Source organism: Neltuma alba, unplaced genomic scaffold, assembly GCF_004799145.2.
Source record: "Neltuma alba isolate B1F8T4 unplaced genomic scaffold, ASM479914v2 tig00012772_pilon, whole genome shotgun sequence".
Taxonomy (NCBI): domain Eukaryota; kingdom Viridiplantae; phylum Streptophyta; class Magnoliopsida; order Fabales; family Fabaceae; genus Neltuma; species Neltuma alba.
In genome coordinates this window covers 215,543-229,058 of record NW_021637180.1, presented here as the reverse complement: position 1 = coordinate 229,058, position 13,516 = coordinate 215,543, and the positions used below count along the sequence as shown (strand labels likewise).

At 33.4% G+C, this 13,516-nt stretch overlaps 1 protein-coding gene across 1 annotated transcript; it reads right to left on the bottom strand.

Moving 5' to 3' along the window:
• Positions 1-3,893: 3,893 nt before the first annotated feature.
• LOC114730873 (disease resistance-like protein DSC1) lies at positions 3,894-5,999 on the bottom strand. Its single transcript, XM_028917976.1, has 4 exons — positions 5,986-5,999; positions 5,378-5,960; positions 4,675-4,974; positions 3,894-4,565 (listed from the first exon to the last, which is right to left on the bottom strand). Exons 1-4 carry the CDS (start codon positions 5,997-5,999, stop codon positions 3,894-3,896), a joined length of 1,569 nt encoding a protein of 522 aa, XP_028773809.1.
• Between the last annotated feature and the right edge of the window lie 7,517 nt (positions 6,000-13,516).

Genomic DNA, 13,516 nt, shown 5'->3' with positions numbered 1-13,516 from the left:
CAAAAAGCTTCCCATTTTAGTGTTAAAGTTGTTGTATTATATTATTTGATTATAATTTACTCTTATATGGAGGTTATATGATTCTATAAAGTAAGTTGTTAACAGATACTGCTAGGGTTGTTAACGCCCTCTCATTGGGTTGTTAATAGTCGCTGCTGAGATTGTAAATCGTAATAACAGAGCAAATGTGAATATGGAATATGAGGGGCAGTAATGTCATTTTACAAATCGAAAATATTACTCTAAGGTCCCTTGGGACCTGTCAATGATTTTAACATTTCGTGGGACCTCAGAGTAATGAATTGCCTTCTGTGGGACCTGCACGTAATTTTCCCTTAAGATAATCTTCATCATCTGGTACTATCTTCTCGAGTTTCTCAAACAGAAGCAGACCAGCTTTGGGTCAGAGTCTTGAGGGCAAAATATGGCAGCGATGATAAGGTTGGGTAACAAGAGAAAGCTCGCAATGCGTCTCACCTCTGGAAAAGCTTAGTAAGCATCAGGGCAGAAATTATTTTGGGAGTAAAATGGAACCTCGGTGATGGGAAAGGGGTACGGTTCTGATCGGACCACTGGATTGGAGACCTAGACCCCTTAAGGAACCTGGCTTTCGCCCCCATAGCAGAGGCTGAACTACACAAGTCAATATCACACTACGTAACAGATGACGGTCAATGGAAGTGGAATGAGTTTAAGGACCCGTCGCCGATGGAAATTCTGGGAATGATTGAGCAGAATAAAGCCCGGACTAACGGTGCTGTATTCGATACATGCCATTGGCATCTGAATGGAAACAAAGGCTTCACAGTGAGCTCAGCTTATCAGCTCGTAATGATGGACAAATGGTATGAAATCGACACCCAATGGGAGATTGCATGGACATGGCATGGCCCACAAAGAATTAGGACGTTCATTTGGCTAGCCTTAAATGACCGCATTCTCACAAACAGAGTACGCTGTCATATGTCCCATATGGATGACTGCGAAATCTGTGGAAGAAGACCAGAAGACTTAAACCATATAGTTCGAAGATGCAACCTTGCCCCTGCGTGCTGGAATCTTGCTCTCCCGGCAGATCAGATCATCACTTTCTTCGCCCAGCCTTTTAATGCTTGGTTTAAGCAACACCTGAACGCTAAGAGAGAAGGAGCCCACTGGAGCATCTTGTTTGGTATCATCTGCTGGAAGCTCTGGAGTGCCCGAAGTAGGTTCCTCTTCTGCCAAGACAATACAGAAGCGCACAAGCTCATAAATGAAGCCCTTTCTTGGACTAACCATGTTATTAAAGCTAAAGATTTCTTTCTGAATGTAACTTAGCGCTACTGATTGTTTTCTTTCTTCCTCTTTAGCTGCTGTATTCCCATTGTAAATATCTCGAGTAATAAAATTCCTTTTCCATTAAAAAAGAAACCCTGATCAGGACCACTCTTCAGCTTATGACTCAAGAAGACATAAATGTCATCAGAGTAGATGTATTTTTATTTGAAAGAAAATTACAAAGTTAAAAGGAAAATGAATAAAAAAGGAGGAGGACAAATCACCCCATTTCTAGGGAGGGTCTCATTCATACTTTAAGTAACGAGAAATTCTTACTGAAAGAAACAAAATACGTACCTAGAATTGACACTAGATAGTAAAGGGGGACAAAAACAATGCTTTCTGGACCGGTTTTGTGATTGGCGTAGATATAGTTGAACTAGAAAGTCTGAAATATACCTTAACACCAAGTTTGAAATATATGCTCAATGGAATGCCAAAAGTTTGACATCCACTCCCAACAGTTACAGCCTTCTTTATTGTCAACTTCATTAGGATTGCTGAAGCCACGTGAATCACTATCAACTTCATCTCTGGATTTTTGCCATCTTCCAACATTTCTACACAACAAACACCACTCACACGAGCTTATTTTAAATGGTACTGACTTAATATATGGTGTAAAATGATATTTCAAGTTGGTTCAATTACAACAAAACAAGACCAATGATTATGCAAGATATATAGTTGATGACCTACAACAATTGGATCTTATATCTATTAATACTTTCTCCTGTCCTTATTACATATATAACCGTTTCCTAAGATCCTTAATATAAAGCCTTTTGTCTAAAGCATTAGTTTCTTATCTTAATTATCTTTTATTTTGATATTTCTTAACCAAACAACCTCCTCCAGTAATAATGAACTTAGTCATTGTGGCTAATGTTGAAGTTGAAGTCAGTCCAACAATTAACCTCATCATGGTATGCAAGGGTATGCCCTACCATTCACTTGCAAGGGTATGCCCTTAGTACAATCATGTGTATCCTTACATTGGGATTCTCTTTTATAGTTGTGCCAAAAAAGACTATTATAGGACATAATTATATGATGTGTTAAAACATAAAAATGAGGTAAAATCTTATTCAACTTATGACTTCTGCCACAAATCAATGGGAAAAAAATTAAGGGAATATATAAAATCTAGTTTGACCTTTGATGGACTGTTGAAAATAAATTATGTCATACAATTAAAAGGTGAAAAATAAGAAAAATTATCCAAGATATGGAGACAAATCCGGCCAAAACCATTAACCGAACAGCGCCTATGAAAATGAGATAATTAAGGGAATATAATACTTATATGAATTGAAAGATTATATTACATTAGTGCATCAAAGAAAATTTTAAATAGCCATCATATATTTAATCTAAAACAAGAAGGGTTGATCTACGTGCCTTGGGAGCATGTAGTCATCTTTTTCAACGATGAATGGATCATGATGTCTCGGGCAGTGACCATAACTTCCATTTTTCTCAACTTCACTGATATTGTAATTATTGATGCTACTACAATCTTCGTTCCTCGTTCTTTGCCAAGCTTCAACATCCTCTTTACACACCGCTCGCCACCCACACTTTCTTATTTTAAATGTTGGGGACTTTTTTACAATTGCATTCTTAGCCAAAAATACCATTTGAAGTCCGTTCACAATCAAAGAGGAACACCGAATATATATAATACAAAGTTGATGACCACAACTTGAATCTAAATAAATATCATGGCTGTGATATGTAATTGGAAATTTATCATTAGGAAATCTGTAAGTCCAACAAATTGCATCCACCCCTGATCCAAATGCAAAATCATTTTCTATCATTAAAGATATGGCTATGCCCCACCATTCACGTGAATCACAATAATCAGGGGATATGCTTATTATGAATGACACATTTGGATGATTGAATTCTTTTTCACAAAAGTAGTTCTGATTATAAAACCATGACGGCACTTGGCTACCCGGAATTATTAATAGGCGAGTAGGTTGCATGAAGAAATCACGCTGGGACAAAAAAAAAATTCTTTTGTTGTAAGTATGATAATTAATCAGAAGAAATGTTAATATACATGTAAAAGTCAAATAAACTAGATATTTATTATCAAAGAATTTAAGAAAAGATTCAAGTAATTCTAAAAACTCACAATTTCTGAATCCCTTCTTATAATTGAAGACTTGATATTTAAATAGTTGTGAACTTATAAGAAACAATTTTCCATGTTAAAGAAGTAAAATGACCAAGATGAAAGAACAAGCAAAGACAAATAAAATAAACCTGAGGTTGAAATGATCCAATGAGATCCCATAACTGTTGTGAACTTCTGTGATGTTCCATTGACGGGCAACCGTTTGCGAATATAGCTGATAGATTTGACGGAAGTTGTGGCAAAGACCGAAGCCAGGGGCAATAACCGAGACCAAGAACAGTAAGCTTGGAAAGATTGGAAATGAGGGAAGATGGTAAGTCAATGAAATTGTTTCCACTTAGATCTAAATATTCCAACGATGATAACCCATTGATGTGATCAGGAAGTGATCCATCGTGGAGGTTGCAAAAACCTAATTCTAATTGGCTCAAGTATGACAAAGATAGCGATATGATAACATAAAATTTGTTGAGCTCAAAGGCCATTGAATAAGGGAGAAGCAACTCCATGATGATGAAGATTGTGCTTCACCATTGTATTCACAAAGTGAAAGCCTTTTTATAGCAATTTTTCTCAAATCAAGCACTTCCACAGCCTCTTTTTCGTTCAAATTCTTTGGTAGGCTTGAAAACTTTGAGCAGCCAGCAATTTTGATCATTTTCAGAGATTTCAATTTACAAACATCACATGGAAGACAAACCAGCTTTTTACAATTCTTCAAATTTAACTCCACAAGACCAATCAAATTGCCCAGTGATTGAGACAGTTTTGTTATAGCAGTCCCCTCTAAATCAAGTTTAGACAGACGTTCCATATCTTTTTCAAACTCAGGAAGTTTTATAACTCTTGAACAACCAGATAGAACAAAAGTCTCTAAGCAATTCATCTCAAATTTCCTTGGAAGGTTTTTAACTTCTCTGCAATCTTTCAAGTTAACAATGACGAGTTTCTTGTGTTGTCCAAGGGATTGGTGAATTTCAATCAAGTTAGAACACCCTTCAAGAATCAATTTTTCAAGATGAGGAATTCCATCAAAATTTGGAGTTTTGATGAGGTACTCTGAATAAGAAAGATCAATGGACTTGAGGCTTTGGAGAGACTAACAACAACAAAAAGGGAAACATTAAGGCCTCAAAAACCAAAAACTAATTATAATTATAAATTATTAAATTATGCACAAATAATTTAAATGGAAGGGCTATAATTACCGGTCTTCCGCTCCAAAGTTCTTTTAACTTGCTATGGCGCATTATTAGTCCAACAAGTTGATGGAGTTGAGGCTGACTTGGCAAGTAAAATAATGGATACCTCTCCCATATTATCACTTTCAACTCTTTGGAAAGGGCCTTGAGTCCATAAGGAAGATTCAATTGAAAACGTAAAACATGTGAGCAATTTGAAATGATAAGTAACTTGAGATTACTCATTTTTGAGAAGGCTTCAGGATCCCAAAATGCATCACATGACTTTTCTAATGTGAGAATTATTCCCCGAATAGCATCTGTCCCCTACAAAACAAGTTCAGGTAAAAATATATAAAAGTCATGAAATAAATTGTTATAAAAATAGTGCAAAAACACAAGAACTCTGGAATGTCACCTTATTGTTTTCTAATACATGATTGGCATCCTCCAAGGACAATAACCTAGAATGCTTGCCGGCATCATTAGGTGATTTTTTGTAGACAATATATTTACCCATATTTTGAAGAATTTCATGCACCCACAAATGCCCTTCATAATTAATTACTAAGGATTGCTCAATAAGAACATTTATTCCAATTTTTGGGTGAAGATCATTGTCCAAAATTTCTAAAATTTGTATGACATTATCTTGGACCATTCCATTGAAAAAGCAAGCAATATCCAAGAATATAGTCTTTTGTGTAATGTCTAATCCACCAAAACTTACTTGAAGTATCTTTAAAATGTCATTTGGAGGAACTTTCTTGAACTTAGCTAGTGCATGCTTCCATTGCACTATAGTTCTTTTGCAAAGAAATGAACCTAACACTTTGAGCGCTAAAGGAAGGCCTCTAGCATATTCAATGACGGTTCTAGCAAGGTTCAAATAATCTTCATTAGGTTTATCTCCTTTAAAGGCTTTTTGAAGGAAAAGTTCAAGAGACTCATTATCACTCAAGAATTTCACATCATACTTAGTAGATACACCATGCGAGGATAGCAAATGCTTGTCCCTGGTTGTTATTATTATTATACTCCCTTTGCTGAACCATCCTTGCTTTGGAGCCAAATTTTCAAGTTGGCTAATGTCACTCACATCATCAAGGACAAGTAGAACTTTTCTATTGCACAACATGTTTTTTATCAACTTCTTTCCTTCATAACAATCACACACTTCCATACTTCTTTTCTCTAAAGAAAAAAGAATTCTTTTTTGCAATGAAATCAAACCTTCTTTTTCATATGCCTCTCTAATATTATGAAGAAAGCAGTGAATCTCAAAGTTTTTGAGCTTTCGCTCATAAAAAGCTCTAGCAAGAGTTGTTTTGCCTATACCTCCTGTATCCCATATTCCTATAAACCCAACTCCTCCCAATTCCCTTGCGACGATTGACTCTAATTCATCTAATTTTGGTTGAATTCCAATTAACATACCAAGGTCAGATGGCAATTCATCATCAAGTAACTTTGACATGATTTCTTCAGCAATGCTTTCAATGAATTCCGTTTCATGCCTGCATAGGAAAATATAATTATACCGACATGAAAATAATTTCATTATTGAAGAGTTGCGCAGAGCTTCTAGTATTTACAGACAGAAACAGAGGGTGAGAAGCTACGGTATAGTCTAGTCTTGATGCAAAAGAGATTAAGAAAGAAGATTGCTACCATTGTGTGTGTGTACACACACTTTGCGAACTCCTAAATACTGAAGCCATTTAATTATATTAACGTAAACATATGATTGTTGGAGTTCACTTTTTTTGGTAACATGTTTTATAGTTGACCCTTGAGTAGTTTTTCTTTGTTTTATTTAAGGAACAACGTCAGATTAAAAGTTCAATATGTAACGCTGTATGGTAACATTTCCAACCATCAAAAAATAATAGATATTATTAATTATTAATAAATAAACAACGAAAGTTTTCTTTTGGACAAAAATAAACAATGAAACTTCAAAATACAGAGAAATTATTAATATTAATTTTTTAACTATTGAATTACATAATAATTATATTATGTAATTTTACTAGAAGTCAACAGACCTGCTTGATACGCTAAAGAAAAATGACCATTTCAAAATGCTATCATTGATTGAATTCAATTGAGAAACCTATTTCGTCAACAACAAATATAAACAATAGCACTACAAGTCTATTAATTTTGCTAGCAAATAAATGAACTCTAAAGTTTAGTTGAATATCAACACCCTTATTTTCAACAAAATAAAAATAAAAGATTGTTATTGAGAGAAAAGTAATTACCAATTTTGTGAGTCCCAACCAGATATAGTAGCAACTTTTTCTAACGCATCCCTCCATTTTCGCACTTTCATTTTGTCTTGTACAAATCTTTCTTCATGCTTTATGAATGCCTCTGCAAAACATCCCTTTTGTTTCCTAACATCGGAGGGATCTACATGGTAAAATATTGGAAATACTTGAAGACTCGACTCTTCCTTTAACTGCAGGATCTTTCGAAGCTCATCCAAACACCAAGTTGAAGAAGCATAATTTGAGGAGAGCACCACAATTGCAGAACGAGATTCATCAATTGCTTGTAATAAACCTGGATTAATATATTCTCCCCTTTCAAGTTCTTCCTCATCCCGAAAAGTTCTCAATCCTTTGCGTTTTAAAGCAACATACAAATGATCAGTAAAATTTTTCCGAGTATCTTCCCCTCGAAAGCTCAAAAACACATCATACTTCCATCTCTTAGTTGAGGCAGAAGAGCTTGAAGAACACCCAACTCCATCGACATCACGCGCCATCGCAAGGATCTGGAATCTGAATCCAAACAAAAGTAAAAACACAAAAACAGAAAGAAGAATACATATATAATAGGAGCTTCAACAAAGAGTGCAGCAATCAGTCCAATGCGAAGCCTTGAGAGAGGCATTGGGCATATTACAACATATAAAGTAAAAATTCAAAATCACAAAATGCTCGAAGATCCATAACAGAAACAATCCATTTCACTGAAGAAAACAAGATATAATAGAAACACCAACAGACAAGGTTCTTCTCACCGCAAGATTTCCACTCTTCATGCAAAGTTTGAAAGCAAAATTTCACAGATCTAACCAAGTCATTTCAGTGATAAAAAAATGTAGAAAGGAGAAAGGAAGAAAGTAGAAACCTGAAATATGAAATAATATCGAAAGATTTGTTCGATTCCCACCGCCCTGATATAAGATGAAGTCCAGCAGCCTGGTACAGATTTTAAAGAAAGAAAAATGAAGAAAAAATGAGAAGTGAAAAAGGTCGGAGTGAGCCGCAAGTCTTCTCTCAGGTCTTCCAGTCTTCGGGCGCTGACGTTTCAAACCGCGTTCTGGACGGGACACTGTTCCATTTTGCTGAAGGACAGAACCATGTGACCCTACGTCAGTCCATTATTGGGTTTTCCTTTTCACTTTTTAGACATTTGAATAGTGTAATTATTGGAAATTAAGAGTTTAATTTTAAAAGACTAATTAATTCATTAGATGAAATAGCTCCCCGGTGTGGGAGATTCATGATGATGCATTTCTCAGAGAACTTAATTTCAAAATACTAGCTCATTAGTAACAGCTTATAAGTAGTTTTATGGAATATGAGGTAAATATGTAAAAAAGTTTTATTGTGACTTATATAAAAAGTGTTTATAAGTGCTTATGAACAGGTTTTAGACAGGAGATTATCTTGAAGTTATAAACTATACTACTTCCTGAGGTATTTCAATATGGGAAATGAAAGAAAACAGCAAATTCCTGTATTACCATTTCCACAGACTTCTCCCAAAAAATGAGAAACAATTCTAAAGTATTAAAACCCTATCTTTCTTAGTTCCGCTCCGCAAAGGATGTTTATCATCTTTTGCCCATTGTGTTAGAAAGGCAACACAGGAAGATTTTGGAAGGTGCTGTGCAACTTCCTAGTAATATTCAAGTTCTTGTTTTTGATATCTTTTGGTTTAAACTAACTTGTCTCATTTATAACTTGATACATGATCTAATGATCTACTCATATGCTATAATTAAGCAATTTAGTAAATCTTTTTCAAATTAATCAACTAGATCATATATATATATATGTATTAAATATTAGAGGTAATAGTAATTTAGCTGCTTTTTGTTTTTAATAATAATTTTTTTACGGCCACCATAATAATTATATATATAGGGAAAATTAATCTTTTGATTCTCATGGTTTTAACTCATTGGTAACCCAACCTTAGATTATAACTCGGTGCAATTCAATCCTATAATTTTAACTTAATTGTAACTTAATTCCTAAATTTTAATTCGATGCAGCTCAATTCCTATAGTTTATTCATTTACAAATTAGTCCATGTATTTTAGAAAATAAAAATTATGGAAAATTAAAATTTTAATCTGTATAATCTCATTGAATATATAATTAGGTCCCGTAGTTTATATCCTTTTGATTAACTCCTTGCACCGCGAATGGCGTTCCTTCTCACCATTAATTAAGTAGCTGTTATGATTTAGCCATTTCATTATCTCACTTTCAACCCCCGAAATTTAAAAAAACAAAGAAAAGAAAAGAAAAACGAGACTCCTTGTATGTCTGTAAATGAGTTAAAGATTATTTGACTGTGGTGGCCTTCGATAAATTTTTTTGCTGTCATATTTTAATATTTTGATCAGAAAGTAAATTGTAAGCATGCAAATGTTGAATAAGTAGACAAAAAAACAATGATCAAACAATAGATATCATCTTCATGTCAGTGGAGTGTTGAGATTTGAATCGATAAAGAATATACGCCGTATGAAGAACAACAGTCGAAATTGACTCTGTTTTAGGAGTGTTTGGATATCATCCCATGCTATTATCATATTGTTTCCATTGCCTCTGTTTTTGGGGTCCGAAAACAGAGGTAAACAGAGGATCCTTTGCCTTCTGCTTGTTTCAATCGTGCATGTACAAATATTACCTTGTCGAAATTTTATTGTTCAGACATAAGCTAAATCCTCTGTAAATATTGAAAAGAAAAAAAGAAAAGTTAAGCTCAGGAGAAATCAGTGTCAAGCCTTGAAGAGTATCGGCCCTAATTATATATTGAATGAAATTATAAAGAATAAAATTTTAATTTTCCTAGGGAAAAAAAAAGTTTATAGGCTTGGCAATATATATTATGCTCAAAATTGAAAAGCCCTAATTTAAGCTCATTTGTTACTATTAAGCCTCATTTTGGCGCAGCGCTTTTCCCTCAATTCTGTATGTATATCAAGACATGTGATTTACATGATTAAAACTTGTTCAAAATAATTTTTAACTGTTAAATTAAATTTTAGAAGCGTAACCTCTATTAATTTCATGAAGAATAACCTGATATCTTATTGGGTTCCCTTCACCATTTTACGATTTTAACTTCGTGGTTAGTGCTTTGAAGTTTTCTTTTCCTGATGGCAGTTGCAGCATTACAAGAGTTTGCACTTTTCCTTTTGTAACTTCGAAGGTCGAACATTACAAACAAATTACAGTGTTTTGGTCCTGCTCCGAATTACAAAACCACAAACAATAAACCGGGGAATCAAAAATGAAAACAGAAAGAAAGATAATCTTCTCACGCGACGACCCTTTTCAGTCGAATCAATGGAGGGATGCTGAGATTTGTGGTGAAGATGAACAGTCTCCACAAACAAAGGTGGCTGCTACTGCGCGGCGGGGTTCTCTGCTTGGCCAAGTCTTCCCAACACACATTTTAAACTCTACACTAACAAACACCATCTCCGATCATAAACATATACAAGAATTTGAGTAGATTAAAAAAAAAATTAGTAATTTATAATAAATAGATATTATTTTTGCTATTTGCTAATCAAATTTATTGGTTAGAACTACTATTATTAGGAAGACTATCTTTACAAAATTATGTAAATATGAAAGACAAAATAGATTGGGATTTTATATTTAGGACCAAATAAAAGTCAAACAAAATCTTATATTAAGGATCAGAGGTAGTAGCAAATAATATAATATTCCTCCAGTCCTTAATATAGAATATAATTTGAGAGTTGATATTGGTCCTATATGTAAGACCCATTCACATATTTATCAATGCTTTTTAAATTAACCATAATAATATTCCTTCAATAATAATTAAATGAGAGAGGGAGGAAATAAATTAAAGAAGATGATTAAGGTATTTTGAAAAAACATATCATATTAACTAATTTAACTAATATATTTAATTTACTCAAAATAATTAATTAAGTTTTATATTAAGAGTTGAAGAATGTAAGATTAGCTAATTCAAAAACAGGATAATGGTACAGTGACATTGACCATGAAGAAGAATGGAGCCATTGGAACTGAACACGAAGAGGAGGACAAAATTATTTGAATTTTTTTAAAAAAAAATAAAGAAATGAAACTATTAATATGTACAGACCTTTATCACGATCCTTGGTTATTTTTAATCTAACGTTTTATTTTCTCCCTTCACTCTCCCACCTCAGCCTCAATTCTATTTTCTTTCCTTTCTTCTTCGTTCCCTCAACCCAGAATAACATTGCATGCATCACCAGTCCCGCCTCACACACTTAGGATACAAGATCATCCTTTTCAGCTTACGCCAGTGTTACTGCCGTCGTCAAGCTAAAGATTCCCAAAGTTTGACTCTTGCTTCAAATTTGAGGTGCGACACTCCTAAATCTTAACAAAAATCAAAGTGACCCAAAATATTCATGCCTCACGAGTTTCTTCATCAAATCTGGTTCGCTCCAAGGTTCGACACTCCTATACCTTTTCCATCTTCTCCATCAAAAATGCTTTTGAAGATTCATATCTTAGATTGTCTAGGCACCTACGACTTTAAGAAAGAACTAATAGGTACTACTGTCTCTGATTCTTAATATAAAAACTATTTTGACATTTAATTTCGTCTTAAATATAAGATTTCTTATCAATTTTATTTTTCATATTTATCTATTTTTTTCAGAGTAGTCATTGTTATAGTTGCGTATGTTAAAAGTTCTATCAAATGATAATTTTAGCTAATACATATGATTATTAAGAGTATTCTAGAAAAAATAACATATTTATTACAATTAACTAATTTAACAAACTTCATCAATCTACTCAAATTAGTTGACTAGTTCTATATTAAGGATTAAATGTAGTATAATTTATTGGAATTATAGTCTCTTTTTTGATGAGTATGAAATATATAGTGCTTCTGTAATTCTAATGATTGAGTTATTCTTTTTTTTGTGTGTTTATAATAATGGAAGATAAGAGACTGAATAGTTGTGATTTGTTTTTTAGAAAAACAGCATTCACATTGGTTATATTTTAACTTACATTTTTTAAAAAAATTTCACATTGTTTAACCGATGCAAATTTTGAACACAAGCTAAATCGTTCACATTTTCGTCCCTCCATTGGCCGACATGAAAAGTCCTATGTAACCAACGTAAAATATCATTTCTATAGTGGTGGGAAAATTCAAAAAGAAAAGGGCAAACCCAGTTTCTAGTCCTTGTAGTTTGGGTCAACTTTGGTCAAGGTCCCTAAAGTTTGTTTTTTAAGCTATTGGTCCCTCAAATTTAAAACTGTTAAGCCGTTAGTCCTTCTACTTCTTGAGGGTTAAGTTTGACCGTTAATTGACCAACTATGCTGACCTAGCAGATCGATGTGTTGTCCATGTCATTTTCTTTTTTAGGTTAAGTGCAAATTTACCCCAAAAGTTTTCACTCATAAGCGCTGAGTATTCTAAAATTTCAAATTGTAGCAATATTGTCCGAACTGTTATCAATGTTAAATTTGATCACTAACTAACCAAATATATTGAGTTGGTATGTTTACATGTGATCCACATCGTTCCTAGATCATACATTAATGCTATTTCTCCCACACAAAAACAACTCTTTCCACATCTGTTATTTTGTCATTCGCTATTAGTTTAATACGTTTTACAAGAACATATATAAGAAGAAGCTCACAAGAATTTTTAAAAGATATAAATAATGAGGACGACTTCGAAAATAGCCACAGGCTTAAAAAGCACAGAAGCATTGATTTTTTCAAAGTTAGTGCTAAATCCTCACCTTGAAGAAAAAATAAAATAGATCACACGTGGATCTACCAGTTCAACATATTTGATTAATTAATGATCAAATTTATCATGGATAACAATCGAGGTAACATTACTATAATTTGAAAACTTTAGAATACCAAGCGCTCCTAAGTAAAACCTTTCTGGGCAAATTTGCACTTAACCGAGAAAGAAAAATAATGTGGACAGCACGTGAACATGCCAACTCAATATAATTAGTTAACTAATGGTCAAACTTAACCCAAATAACGATCAGGATAACATTACTACAATTTGAAAACTTTTAGAATGACATTAAACCAAAAACTACTTCCAGAGACTTAGCACTTTAAATTGCAAACTTTTTAAACAAATTTATAGCTTAACTCTATATTATTATTAGCCCTAATAATTCGGCTTTTTTGTTCTTATATTATTGTACTTTGAACCTTATTATTATCATTAATATTATTTTGCCTTTATTTTTTTAAAAAAATTATGATCCAGACTTAGATGATAGTGCATTGAAAATTAAAACTCCATGTTTACCAATATATCAAAGTTGATGCTGATCTGGCATATCATAGCATTTCTACCATTAAAATAATATCGGTGCATTGGCAAATGCAGTACAACAAATGGTAAGCTAATATCGAATGCCATACATCATAGCCTACTGAAAAAACCCACTAATTCAGACTAGCCCCTCCCCTATATTACAAGGATATCATACCAATCAAAAAAATTAAAACTCCAACTGCATCAAAAAATTAACATGGTCATTAATTCCCTGATATTCTCATGCAAAGCATCATCCTCCCGT

Bases quoted from the DNA above. Each gene is read 5' to 3' on its own strand.
- LOC114730873 (XM_028917976.1), bottom strand. The intron at 4,975-5,377 runs GTAAGTTTTGGT...CTTGTTTTGTAG, and splicing joins ACATTTTAAAGATACTTCAA to GGGACAGATGCTATTCGGGG. The intron at 4,566-4,674 runs GTAATTATAGCC...TGTTGTTGTTAG, and splicing joins AACTTTGGAGCGGAAGACCG to TCTCTCCAAAGCCTCAAGTC.